Source organism: Mixophyes fleayi, chromosome 3, assembly GCF_038048845.1.
Source record: "Mixophyes fleayi isolate aMixFle1 chromosome 3, aMixFle1.hap1, whole genome shotgun sequence".
Taxonomy (NCBI): Eukaryota; Metazoa; Chordata; class Amphibia; order Anura; family Limnodynastidae; genus Mixophyes; species Mixophyes fleayi.
The window spans coordinates 107544030-107557989 of record NC_134404.1 but is presented as its reverse complement, the minus strand read 5'-3'; the positions used below and the strand labels follow the sequence as shown (position 1 = coordinate 107557989).

The 13960-nt window shown below is 38.3% G+C and overlaps 1 protein-coding gene across 1 annotated transcript in view; it reads right to left on the bottom strand.

The window, feature by feature from the left end:
* FNDC3B (fibronectin type III domain containing 3B) overlaps positions 1-13960 on the bottom strand; it is a 270448-nt gene that overhangs the window by 179026 nt on the left and 77462 nt on the right. The window contains exon 3 of the mRNA XM_075202134.1: positions 3430-3505. Coding sequence (XP_075058235.1) covers positions 3430-3505 — 76 coding nt within the window. The remainder of the gene's footprint in view (positions 1-3429; positions 3506-13960) is intronic.

Sequence of the window (13960 nt, the reverse complement as noted above, 5' to 3'; positions counted from 1 at the left end):
TGGACGGACGTGGGGATCTGAAAGGTAAATCCTCTTTTTAACATCACGGGCCCACTTTTGAGCGAATGCAGCAGCTTTTACATGTAAGTACATGGTTTTGCAGGCCAAGATGACCATGGTTGTATGGCTGTGCGTTTGCATTGTGTAATGTGAGGAGCTGTAGGATTGGATGTGTTCCTTGCTGAGTACAGATTAAGCACATGAGTGCGCTTTCTTTTGCTCTCAGAATGAAATTTCTCACAGAAGAACTTGATTTTTCCACAACCTCTCAGTGGTAGTGACTGGGCCACTTCATATAATTTCAAAGGAATGCATTTTGCACTTTACAGAGCAGCAATGTTTCTATGTGTACTTTGAACAACAGTAAAATGAACTTTAACATTTTAAAAAACACAAAAATTATACATGTAGTAATCCCTTCCAGATTAAATACAACTATTATTTTAGGAGAAATGTATAAATGTAATCCAATGAACGGAGTCCTTCCCAACATTTAGAATGACGAAAACAGGACAAAATTAGCCCCTCCCCCTGTTCTGTATAAACCCCGCCCACAAATGAATACTTTTCTTTAAAGCTCCATCCCTTTTTGTTAAGCCCCACTCCCTTGGCAGCCTGTGAATCTGAATGTCCTTGCAAAATCAGGACAGTTGAGAGGTGTGCTAGTGTTAATATTATGGACTTTGATGAGACATTTGCTTCTTTCGATCATGAGCATTTTATGCTGGATTGATAAACCCTCAAACCTAGGCACAGATTGATGTTCTAGGGGCAGTTCCGAGGCCATGAAAATAAGTTGGAACGTGGTTGGCAGACAAAGAGGCAACCTTCATCAATTAAAGAAAAGGTGCAAGTCTGTAATTTTTAAGACACATAAATAAGCTTCAGTACTTGAAATGAGGACTGGTAACTTGTTTTGTGCTGTGCAGCAACATGACAATAGATGGACTCACTTCTTCCTCACACTAGATGGTACCTTACACACAGCAAAGTCAGTCATTTTGCGGGCTAAACCAATTATTATGGACATGCATCCTATCTATTCTCTAGACACTTGTGACATCACTGAGGCAGGAAGGAACTTTGATATCACTAGAGACGTGATAGGTTGAATTGGCGTGCTTCCTGTCTGATGTCACTAGTTCATTGTCAATGGATAGAATTTGTTTTCATGAATAATTGTTCAGCTTCAGGATGGCTGTCTCTACTGTGACCTTATGTACTGTATGTATGTTTAAAGCTGCGCTACCACATCAAGGGGTGAAGATTTTCATTCACTGCTTTATAATAGCTGCAGAATGAGGGACAAATGGGAAGCCACGCCATCGCTTGGAGGTATCGCAGCTTTAATGTTATATGGTTTGTAAAAGTTATTCATACTTATACAGTACCCAGTGGTGAAACAGATGTAATTATTGCAAGAAGCATCTGGTCAAATGTATAATAAAGTGAGGCAGCATACGCCAGAGGACATTGATATATGCAGCATTGACTTATCAAGAGGACATCTCCAGTTTTTTTTATTGCTCTATTGACGCACTCTGGTTATAAAACCCATAAGCTTTCAGATTTCATTTTCTACACTAACTGTCCTGCTATTATAATGTATGTTTGTTATTGCATGACCATGCAAAATAAAGAATTATAAAAAAAAAAAAAAAAGCTGTTAGCCACTGTTTATTCATTGCTCAATCAGGCCAACATTATGAAGTTATTGGGTTTGTTAAGATGACAGAATCTGTAGGGAGTAAGTTAATAAAATGATCAAGTATATTCTGTCAGGCGTATACTGGTCATGAAAGTTACCAGATCAACCTCCAATGAGCCCTAAACATACATACTCCCTCAGCATATTTAACACAAGACAAACATAAGTAATAAAGTAACATATGAAACAAAAGACAAACATATGAAACATACAAAATATTAATGAGGTTAAAAACGTAATAATTTAAAAACACAAATATCAGTCTGATAAGGGAAGCTTTTATAATATATTTTAATGAGTGTTTCACTAAGCAGCTACAGAGACTGCTATTGCACTGAATGTAGGTGGTTAAGTTACAGCCGGGTTTTCCAAACCCAGTCCTCATGGACCCCTAACAGTGCAAGTTTTCCATATCTCCTTGGTGGAGCACAGGTGTACTCATTACTGACTGACACAGTCTTAAAGATCCACAAGTGGTCCTAATTATTCCACTGGTAACCTGGAAAACCTGCACTTTTAGGCAGGGGCAGACTGGCCTGGGGGTCATCTGCCCCTCAGGCCGGTCCCATAGTGGGCTACATTGGGCTGGGTCACTTGCATTTTTCTTCCACTAAAACGTTGCTGATTCAAGTCTTGGTCCCCCGAGATAAAAATTGCCAGCCCTCCCCTGCTATTAGGGGTCTCTAAGGACTGGATATGAGAATCACTGAGGGTCTATTTATCAATGATGGAAAGTGGTGTATGGTAACTAACATTGTGGGTCATATTCAATTCTAAAAACAAAAATCCCAGAATGGCCACAAGACACTACTTGGTGTTTTTTTTTAGTGAAACTACCCCACACTTTTGCTTGTGTCCCATAGAGATGCAGGCAACAGTAAGCAATATTTTTTACCGTATAAACGGTAATAAATCACGGCCGCAATGTTCTCAGAAACATAGCGGCCAACTGAATCTGCCCCTGTGTTTCATAGCGTTGTTCCACCAGAAGTTTTATGTTCAGCTCCAGTCCTTTCTGTGCTGATAAATGTCTGTGCATGGGCAGTTTAATGCTTACCTAAAGCCGTGGGCTGTGGCTGGGGCACATAGGTCTGTAAATGCTGCTTTCTGATTAGCAGCTGTAGTCATAAGTGGGGAAGGATCTAGAGACATATCTCATTCTCTGAACGCTATCCTCTCCGGCTGGGGCTGACACCAGCCGGAGATGGCGACAGGTTTTAAGAGTTGTCAGCTAAATACAACGCTTTTCACCGCTTGATAAATTGAGTTGGAAAAGTCTAAACAAATAGGTTAAGACAATGTTAATATATTGATGAATTGTGCAGATTAATACGTTATTCTCTTGAGAAAACCACTGTGATTGATCTCACTTTGATAAATAGACCCATGGGGTACAGGGCAAAATGTCTGATATTTCACAGTGTGCACCTATTTCTAAAGTTACTGGTAGTCTTTGCAAACTCTTCTCTAACACTGTGTGCTGGAATATATATAGCAACAAGACTACTGAAATTTTAATCTAAACAAACCCAGTATAGTTTAGCCTTAAGTGGAAGAAATATTAACCAAATGTAATTCCTTCTGAAAAGCTGGCTGAACTGTGCTCCCAGGCACCAGAAACCACAGCGAAGGATTTAGAGGCTTCAGTGTCACGTATTAAATGGGCTAGTGTGAGAAAAGCTTTGCCGTTCCAGTCTAACACAGACACCAGTCTTCCTTACCTTGAATGCACTGCAGTGTTCCGTCCTCTGCTCTTATTGTAAAGGTTTCTCCTGGGTTAACCTGAACTAGAATGACCTGTCAAAAGAAGATAAAAGCCATTCAGAATAATGTACCATCTGGTGTTTCTATTGGAGAACAGGCATGATGTCATACACTAACATTCCTCATTTAATGGTTTTATTTAAATTAAACTATATTCGATATATAAAGTGGCCTAGTATTCTGCAATTTTTATATGAAATATTTTTGTTAAAAGCATGAGCAGGTGGTTTTTACAGCATATAACTATATTTGTTCACAGATTATACAACTAATAGCAAATGTTTATATAGTCCTGTTCATTTGTGTATTAAATACAAAAAACTATTTTGCTTCTTTATTCTTGATTAACCTATTTATATAAAAATAAAACATAAATGTATAGAGCACCAGTGTACTCTGTGGATCTTTACAACTGGGATGTTATAAATTTGTTAGCTGTATATAATATATCAGAAATAAAATACTAGAAATGGACAGTGAGGGAGAAGTTAACGTAAAGCAGTTTTTCATGGGAATGCAAAAAAAATGTTAATATTTAATTTTCTCAACCATATACCATGCAGTTTACAGATGTTTTACTGGTAACAACATATATTGCCTTGTCACATCTGGTCATGGGCCTCTAGCTAAGCAGCTCTGATGTACAGAAACAAAATGAGAAAATAAAATATGAGAATGAAGAGTATATTTAATGGAGGGCAACTACTTTGCATTGATTTGTATTAGTATCTAATGTCTGTGTATGTCTTACAGATTACACAGAACTACATAAAAGGCTTCATAAATACTGGATAATAATATTCATTCTCTAAAGCTGGGTAAACACTACAGAATTTTCCACCAACTTATGCCGATCGATTTTACATGTGATCGATGGTCTGATCGCTCGGTCCATGGACTGCATACACACTAGCCTTGTTTAGGACAATAAAGGGAAGAGCGGACGTCCCTTTAGCGACTTTTTACATCCATGTTGTCGTAAGCAATGACTGTAATTTTGTACTCACTGTTGTGGATCGGTCGGAAACTTATACACACTACACAACGGAAACGAGATTGGAACGAATATATTAAACGGTACGACCAACCAAATGAGGCGACAATCGTCCATTTGGGCAGACTTTCGACCATTGTGTCACTGCACACACTGACCCGACTTTTGAACGAGCGGTCGTATGTCGGCTGATTTAGCCGATTTTTGGACGAAAACCGTGTAGTGTGTACCTAGCTTAAGTGATAACTATTGCTTAGATTTTTACAGTGCTTATTGATTAGACCATTGCGGACAGCTGTTATGAATTATTAACTATTTTAGGGGAAGGTGAACAGTGTAAATATATGTGCACTTATATGTTTACGTTATATTTGACGCAACACATGTCTGAAGAGTGTAATGTGGTAATTCATTTGAGGAATTGTACATACAATATGTAATTCTGTTTGTCCATGAAGATATTAACTAAAGATATCATCTAGACAAATAAATGTTGTATCATAAGAAAAACACAAAGTGACAAGCACCCACAGAGCTGTCTCCTATGGAAAGACTGCTCCCAAACTACGGTGGAAACACAGAATTAGTGATGCTATATAAATAGCTGCTGTTGATGATGATGAAACACAAATGCCCTCAGACTTCAGCAGAAGTGATAGGAAGTAATAGGATAAAAGCTAAAACAACCAAAAAAAAAAAACAACAACTACCAGGTCCATATTTACATGATTAACCATCTGTGTCCACTACGAGCATGACATTAGTCTGTTCAAAATTATACCACAACGGCATCAAATACACTGATTTATGAGAAAAACACATTGTGTAATATTGAGACTTTTGTCAAGTATTAAAGTTAATTACTTTAATGTAGAGAAGAGCAAAACGTTTTGGCAAATTCCGAGTTTCAAATAATGTCAGTGTTTCATAACTGGCAAATCAGTGTGTAAAACTCTCTGAAAAAATGTATCAGAATTCAGAAGAAAATGTACTTTAACATGTGTTTACCTCTTAAAATCATTTAATAAAGTTAACAAATTGAACACTTTTACTTACACTAGCAACTTTTTTATTCAAATTACTAATACGAAATTTGTTTTCATACACCAGCCATCTGAATACTGAACCAATATCGCACATTTTCCTAGATATCAAATTGCAGAATTGCAATTACAACATCTGGGGGTAGATTCAATTGTGTCGGTATTGAGGATGGAATCTCCTCTCATTTTTCATTGCAACCCATAGAGGTTTGAGGTTAAAGGATCATAGACTCCTATCCGTAATGTCCAGCAATGTGCGCTGCCGGACATATTGGCCATTTGAAACCCACCTTGTAATAGATTAAACAGGTACCCAATTTTTTAAAGTTGAGCCGAAACATGTAGTTCATCTTTGAACTCCTGGCAAGAGGCTTTCTCAATGAATTCCTAGAAATCTGAAGCCTCTGGCCGAACACCAATGCAATATATTTAATTATTAGGTAGCTAATTGATTGTGAGCGTGTCTGTGTGAGTTGATATGTTTATCATATTTGATTTGCTTATGTTCATTAATAAATTTGCAAAAACATTGATAAAAACTTACAATACAATTATCATTATAAATTGTTGTTTATTTATATGGAATCAAAAAGTTCTGCAATGCTATGTTGGGAAACTACAGTATAGTACAAAGATCTAGAGGACCAATAGCAAGATATAAAACAAGCAGTCAAACCACACAACAAGCAAAGACAAAAACACAGGACATTCAAGAAACATTAATGTAAGATTAGCAAGAGATTACACATAATACATAAAATGTAAGGTATATAACAAACAAGTGTCAGCCAGAACTTGTACATTTGCGCTACACATTGAAAGCCGTGCCCAGCACTTGTGTGGTGAGGGATGAAACATTACAGTTTAAGGCCACATTAGTAGAACATTGGGCTGTAACTGACAGATCGGTTCACTGTACGATCTCTGGTGTAGAGCACTTGGCCGCCAGATTGGAACTGGATTAAAGCCTGCCAGTTGCCACCGGAAATGCACTAAAGACTTATAGGAAGAGGTCAGTTTGAGATATAGTCCACACTTGCATTATAATATAACGTCTGCTCACACACTGTAGTATTAACAAACCTTAGATTACACGTTTTTGAATATAAAATGTGAAAGCATTTTATACCAGAACAGTTATACCAGCTAGAAATAAGAACAAATATATTTGCAGTTAATCTACAGTCATGGCCAACAGTTTTGAGAACGACACAAATATTGGTTTTCACAGTTTGCAGCTTCAGTGTTTTTTAGAACCCTTTGTCAAATATATACTGAAGTAAAATTACAAGCATTTCATAAGTGTCAAATGCTTTTATTGACAATTGCATTAAGTTTATGCAAAGAGTCAATATTTGCAGTGTTGACCCTTCTTTCTGAGACCTCTGCAATTCGCCCTGGCATGCTGTCACAATCAACTTTTGGGCAACATACTGATTGATGGCCGCCCAAAAACACAGCCATGAATAAAGAATGGTACCAAAACATCCTGCAAAAGCAGCTTCTCCCAACCATCCCAGAACAGTTTGGTGATGAACAATGCCTTTTCCAGCATGATGGAGCACCTTGTCATAAGGCTAGTTGACAAACAATAACCCACAAATTCGGACAAACTTCAAGCTTTGATTAGACAAAATGGGCAACCATTAGTCAGTATGTGGCCCAGAAGTTGATTGACAGCATGACAGGTCTTCAAAAAGAAGGGTCAACATTGCAAATATTGACTCTTTGCATAAACTTAATGTCATTGTCAATAAAAGCCTTTGACACTTATGAAATGATTGTAATTTTACTTCAGCACACAATAGCAACATCTGACAAAAAGGTCTAAAAGCACTGAAGCAGCAAACTTTGTGAAAACCAATACTTGTGTCATTCTCATGACTGTAATTAATCAATGTTTCATTCTTTTTTAAATTATACATAAAATATAAAATAAAGTACATAAACTGTAAATTTATACAGCAGAGATACATACAGTATTCATTATCAAGTATAAATTAAAAATACAATATAAATATATTCAGTATAAATGTATACAGATATATAACACTACTTTGGAAGCAGAGAACTTGGATCATGACAAGGAAACAACATTTTCTAAAGATTCTTACTAGTTACTACTCGGTCTTCTGAATGCTGTGTTCTACTCTGGCTCTACCCTTAGTATTGCAGTCTTTTTCTATAATCTACCTCTCACTGTGTCAGATATGTTCTCATTATATGATATTCTCAGTGCCTAATTATAAGAAGAGTGTTTGTTGACAATAATGCAAATAGACATTTGTGGGTCCTATAACAGCCCCAACTGCACCATCCATGGGTGAAAACACACACACACACACACACACACACACGGGGCATTCACAAGGGGGACGACCCACCCTCCCCTGTTGGCCTCTATCAGTTGACCCCGTGCTACTATGATAGTTGTGCCTTTGCTTGGAGGGCTAGGCTGAGGGTTAGGTGTAATGGGGGATTAAACCTTCCCAATTCTAATTCAGTAGTGCAATTATGATTTGACAAACGGTTAAGTGAGATTGGGATGTGGGGCTTTGTACAGTCCAATGAAAGGCTTTATAAATGCTATATATAAAATACAAACCAAAGTATTTTGGAATGTAGTGTGTGTCAGAAGATAGTCACAGGTTGTTAGTGTAGAGGGGTGCCATGGTTGAGCACCGCTCAAGGCCTGTGATCATCTTAATCCATTACTGATTATGGGGCTGGAAGCTAATCCTATCACAGATGTCATTATTACCAAGGACTGTTCTTCCCCTCCCACATAATGAATGTAGCAGCCAGCTGGAATAGTTTCCAAGAAAATCTAGAAATAAGGACCTGTGTTTCTCCAAACCAAACTTATATTGTACAGAAGAGAGTCAGGTCTCTCCTGCCCATCCTCCAATTGGAAATTCATTGTCCTGGTTTTTGCAATGGACTCCCAATAGTCATGTATTCAGAGAATCACTTTATAAGGCCCGAGTAGAGTTCACATAGATGTGAGCCCTGTACAATTCAGACAGTTTAACTGTTTTAAACAACAAAAACTTACTCTATCTAAGTGATGGGCACCATGTGGCCCTCAAAGCCTTCACCAGCAGCCCCCAGCTTCCTCCCTATCGGCAGATGTGTTTGTTATAGTTCGTAACACTTGTTTAAAATGCTTGTTGACATGTTATTACAGATTGGTGTCTTTTTCTTTGACTAAATGTACTGTTTTACCTTACTCCTGAGAAGAGTAATGTGCGGACCTCTCCTAGGTTAGAGGGGTGCCACTGTGGACCATGAAGTCCCTGCTCTAGCTTAAAGGAAGAAGTCAGGCAGATTTGTCTATATGCCCTTGAACATGACAACAGATCTCTTGTGCACATATAATTATATTCAATGCACAAACCTGAGCTTATCTGTTGATATATACATATATAGAAGGTAACAAGGGAGAAAAATCTGCCTGGACAAAATAATTCTGGTTTACAGCTTTAAGGGCAGATATAAAAAAAAAAAAGTAATTAAAAATGTGCCTTTTTAGAAATATATTTAATTTAAGGTTTGCAAGTTATTACTGTGGATAGGCTCCATGCAACAAGTACAATACACACTATGGGCCTAAATCATTAAGGAACGTAGGCAAAATATTAAGTATGTTTTCTTACTCAAGTTGTTTGGACAAAAACATGTTACAATGCAAGGGGTGCAAATTAGTATTCTGTTTTGCACATAAGTTAAATACTGGCTGTTGTTTTCATGTAGCACACAAGATAGCTTATTTGTACACTGACATTGATATTTGTGTGCTACATAAAAAACAGCTAGTATTTAACTTATGTGCAAAATAATAAACTAATTTACACCCCTTGCATTGCAACATGGTTTTGTCCAGAAAACTTGAGTAAGAAAATTTACTCAAAGGCTTGTCTAAGTTCCTTAATGAATCAGGCCATATGAAATTTAATTCCACTAACATGTCACTGGGGTAATGTCTACACAATAATGTATTCATGTGTCCTATAATTTCAGAAAACGCCAGATATCATTGGCCAGTGGTTGATAAATAATGTCGCTAATATCTTTCTGAGGTACATTAGCTATGTTGCTGATGTTATCGATTACAGGTAGATTACTGTAGTTGGTTACATGTAATGTCATGATTTAACATATATGACAGGGCACATGGATGATACAGAACTTCTTGTTGCATCACACAGGATGGGTCACTCGCACACAGACTGTGACACTTCACTTTCATTGTAACTAACAAGCACAATGATGTTATCAATAAATAATGAACACACAATTTCAGTACCGCTCCTTCATTAACCTGCTCACAAAGAAGTCTACTTATTGGATCTTACACATATCATACATAGGGGGGGTATTCAATTGTTAGCGAGATCGCTAAAATACTCGCGCTCCAAAAATATTACCGTTAATACGGTAATATCTCGCTGAATTTCAGCTCGCAGCTCGAAATCCAGCGAGTAAATTACCGTATTAACGGTATTTACGCGCAATATTACCGTATTAACGGTAATATTTTTGGAGCGCGAGTATTTTAGCGATCTCGATAACAATTGAATACCCCCCATAGTGTTGTCCTTTCTTACACCATTTTGTCACAAATACTCTGTTTAATTGTCACCTTTACCTAGGTGTCTATTTTGCACAATCAGACTCAAGCCAAGAGCTGGCAACATCTCTAATATTTATCTAAACTTTAAATCAGTTTCAAAAGACCAAAAAACACATTTTATCTCCAGTAATTGGATACATTTTCATGTCACTGTCAAACCTACAAAACAAGTTCCAAAATGAGCATGTTTTCTCCAGTCTCATATTGTTTTGTTCATCTGTATAGCTTTTCAAGCTGCTTCACCACCTAGATAAAAGATTTTACTAAGGTGCCCCTCCCTGTAGCGAGATTCACAAGGGTGCTACAAACATCTGTCATTCCCGATGCTCTGTCAGTCCTGTAATATTGAACCAGCTAATCAATTCCTATCGCTACTTTAACATGGTACTGGAGGGGCTTGTGAGCGCACACTTCACCCCCCCACCTGGGGGTATATTTACTAAATTGAGGGTTTGAAAAAGTGGAGATGTTGCCTATAGCAACCAATCAGATTCTAGTTACAATTTATTTAGTACATTCTACAAAATGACAGCTGACAATCAGGATTCGCGGCAGCACGGGTCCGGGTATTGCAACATCGTGGATTTCGTTGCGCACAGAAATCTGCGATGCTGCGGTACCATAATGGCACTTTACAAACTCATCCGCAAATCCTAATTGAATACTCCCCTTAGAATCTGACTGGTTGCTATAGGCAACATCTCCACTTTTTCAAACCCGCAGTTTAGCAAATATATCCTCTAGTTTTTGCCTAGCGTTAAAAGAGGAGCTGAGAAACTCTGAGAACATTGGCTACACAAAGCAACCCCCCAGAGAGTTTTAAATGGTTTAAAAAGTTTAATAAAATGTACATGAAAAAAAGATTAAAAGATTTGTTTTCCACTTTGATGCCATTAATAAAAAGTTTATTCTTAAAATAACAGTTGAAATACTGTATGAGCAATTATTGAATACTTTTCATATAAATTTAATATTCAAATAATACCACTTTTCCACAAAACAATAATCATTGTGTGCTCCCTACTATGGGTTACACAGTTTTAATTAAGGAGCCCCAATAGGTACAGCATATAAACTAGGTGGGAGGCCAGTCCAGTTTGGACAATTTATCCTTGATTGGCTAGTTAATTGTTTAAAACGTTTTCTTGAATTTCATTACTTGGTCCATTCCCCACATCCTCGTTAGATTGTAAGCTCTTGTAAAAGGGCCATCACACCTTTTGTCTCAGTATGTGTTACTGTATTGTTATCGCTGTATGTTTTATATGTCTATTGTACAAATAACAGATACCAAAGTAAAATAGGCGATTTATTCCACAAACCAAACCGAGGATCCATTTTTCTCATGACACTACAAATGTGGTCCGTGAGTTTTCTCAATCCAAAACAAAGGTAAATTAATGGAAATGGGGAAGTGTGTGAAGTCAAGCGGTTAGAGTGTGTTGATGTTAATAAAAAATAAATACAATGTAAAAAAAAAACAGTAACGTCAGTGTCTTTGTGCTGCTTAGTTAGGGGCTCATGTTGGCTTGGAAGCATTTGGGTTATCCACATAAACAGGAAAATAGAAGCAAGGAAACTCGTATTTATTTGTATATGTTCAGCAAGATGCATCTGAAGATGCTGCTAGCTGTATGTCACTAGCATATGTGCCAGATCTAGCAGGGGAATAAGTGTGTATAGTCGCTCCCACAATAGAGTACAGAATGTGCAGAGATAGCATATAGGTATGGCTTGATATTGTTAACAATGGATGCTACCACAGTACACAATATAATAATGAAATTAAGTGTCATGTACACAAGAAAGAATAGTGTATTGATGCTGTTAGTGGGAAATGTGAAAGTCACATTTTCCATATACAATATAATTAAATATAAATTAAATTGAATACAAACATCTTTTGTTTTCCCATTTAAAAATGATGTGGGAATCATCTTCCCTGCCACAGTGCAAATGGAAAAAATAATTACGTTAAAATTAATATATTATAAAGCCACACTAATAATTTAAGAACAATCAGCTCGAGGGATAAATCTGCAATCAGCAGCTAGCTAGTACTGCACCTGCACAAGATACACCCTTTGACAGGTGTATCTGTGTTGGAGTCAAGGGGGTAAATGTATCAAAGTGCGATTTTGCCAGCGTGTTAAAATCGCGGCAAGTAGCGTAGCGCATGCGCAATGAACTACGCTACTTGCGCAAGCTCTATTTACAGTATTAGGTGATTCCCCCTATAGCGTGGGAAAATCACATAAAACAGTACATAGAGCTTGCGCAATGAACGTAAGTTCATTGCGTACCGGACCTCCTACTAGGTAGGAGGTGTTAGCGGCGGCTCCTGCTTTTTTTATTTTTCTTCAAGCAAGATTCAAGTGTCGTTGGATGTACAAATATGGGGCCCTCCTGGCCGAAGCAAAGAAGACTTCTAGCAACAAGGGGCCCCTTCTGGGCTAAGTGAAGAAGAGATTTGTCAAGCATAAACTTTTGGATGGTATAATTAATGTGGGACTGCCGTGGGTATGCTGGTGCTTGTAGTTATACAAGCAGCAGCATGCCCACACTATTTTTAGCAATCTGGCTGGCTGGGACTTGTAGTTCCACAAAACAAAATGGCGTCTGTTTATTTTTTTCACTCTTTATCGCCGTATTACCCTACTACCCACAGCCAAGGGGTAGTAGGAAGAGCCCTAGTGCTATCAGACCCCTGTCGTGTGTCCCACTGCTATAGTGCCGCCAACCCCGGCTGGTTTGCCTAGTGCTGGTAAAGTGAAAATCGGGGGGGCCCCACGCGAAATTTTTCCCCGACTTTCACGGGACCAGCACTAGTCAAGCAGCACTAGGGTCAAACAGGAATAGAGGGGACCCCACGCTTTTTTTTTTCACTTTTATCTATTCTTTAACATTTTTACACTGCCAGGGCAGTGTAACAGTGATGTGTTTGTACATAACGCTGCTATCAAGCAGCATGTTGTATCTGGCGTGTTTTGAAGCAAACTCTCCTGAGTTTTCTAACTCGCAGCTTCATACATTTGAGAGCTGTATAGCTGCAGTGGCAAACAGTCTGGAGTTTGATCTCTGGCGATTTTGCAAATAGCGATTTTGACAGAAGCAGAACTTTGGCGATTTTGCATGAAATCTCAGCTTCATACATCTGCGAGTTTCAACTCTCCCGAGAAAATCGCTGAAGTTGCAAAATCGCACTTTGATACATTTACCCCCCGGTCTACTTGAGCAATAAGTACATGAACACTCTCTTATTGTACTCAGTCTATGTTGGCCAGTCCCTTGCCTCCCCCGCTTTGCCTCTCCGGTCACAAGCAGTTGTAAGTGTAAGATGCAACAGAATCTGCATACAGATGTATGTGTGTGTACTATTTATGCACAATCACAGTATGGAAATGTATATTGTTACACAAATAAAACAGACATGCATCCAACTGTACAGGAACCCTAATGTGTGTTTTTGTGTTATATTTGTCTACTGTTCCACAATGTCTGGTAGACTCCAGAATTTTGAGTAGCTCTGCCAGACTCCTGGTAGAGCAGGCTACTCTCCTGGATAAAGACCCTTGATGAAGTGATTCACCGCAAATCACGTCATTGGCCCTGCCCCTTACTCTGCAATGCCGCGAGTCACAGCACTGCGCAGTAGGGGTGGGGTTGTGATGACAATTCACTACATCCTCAGCACTTGCCACTAGGACCTCCCCTACGGTATCTCTCAGAGGTGAGTGGAAGAAAGTTTGCAACTATGTTGTCTGTCTCAGAGTATCTCTCACACTCTCTCTTACTTTATCTATCTCATGTTCTCTGTC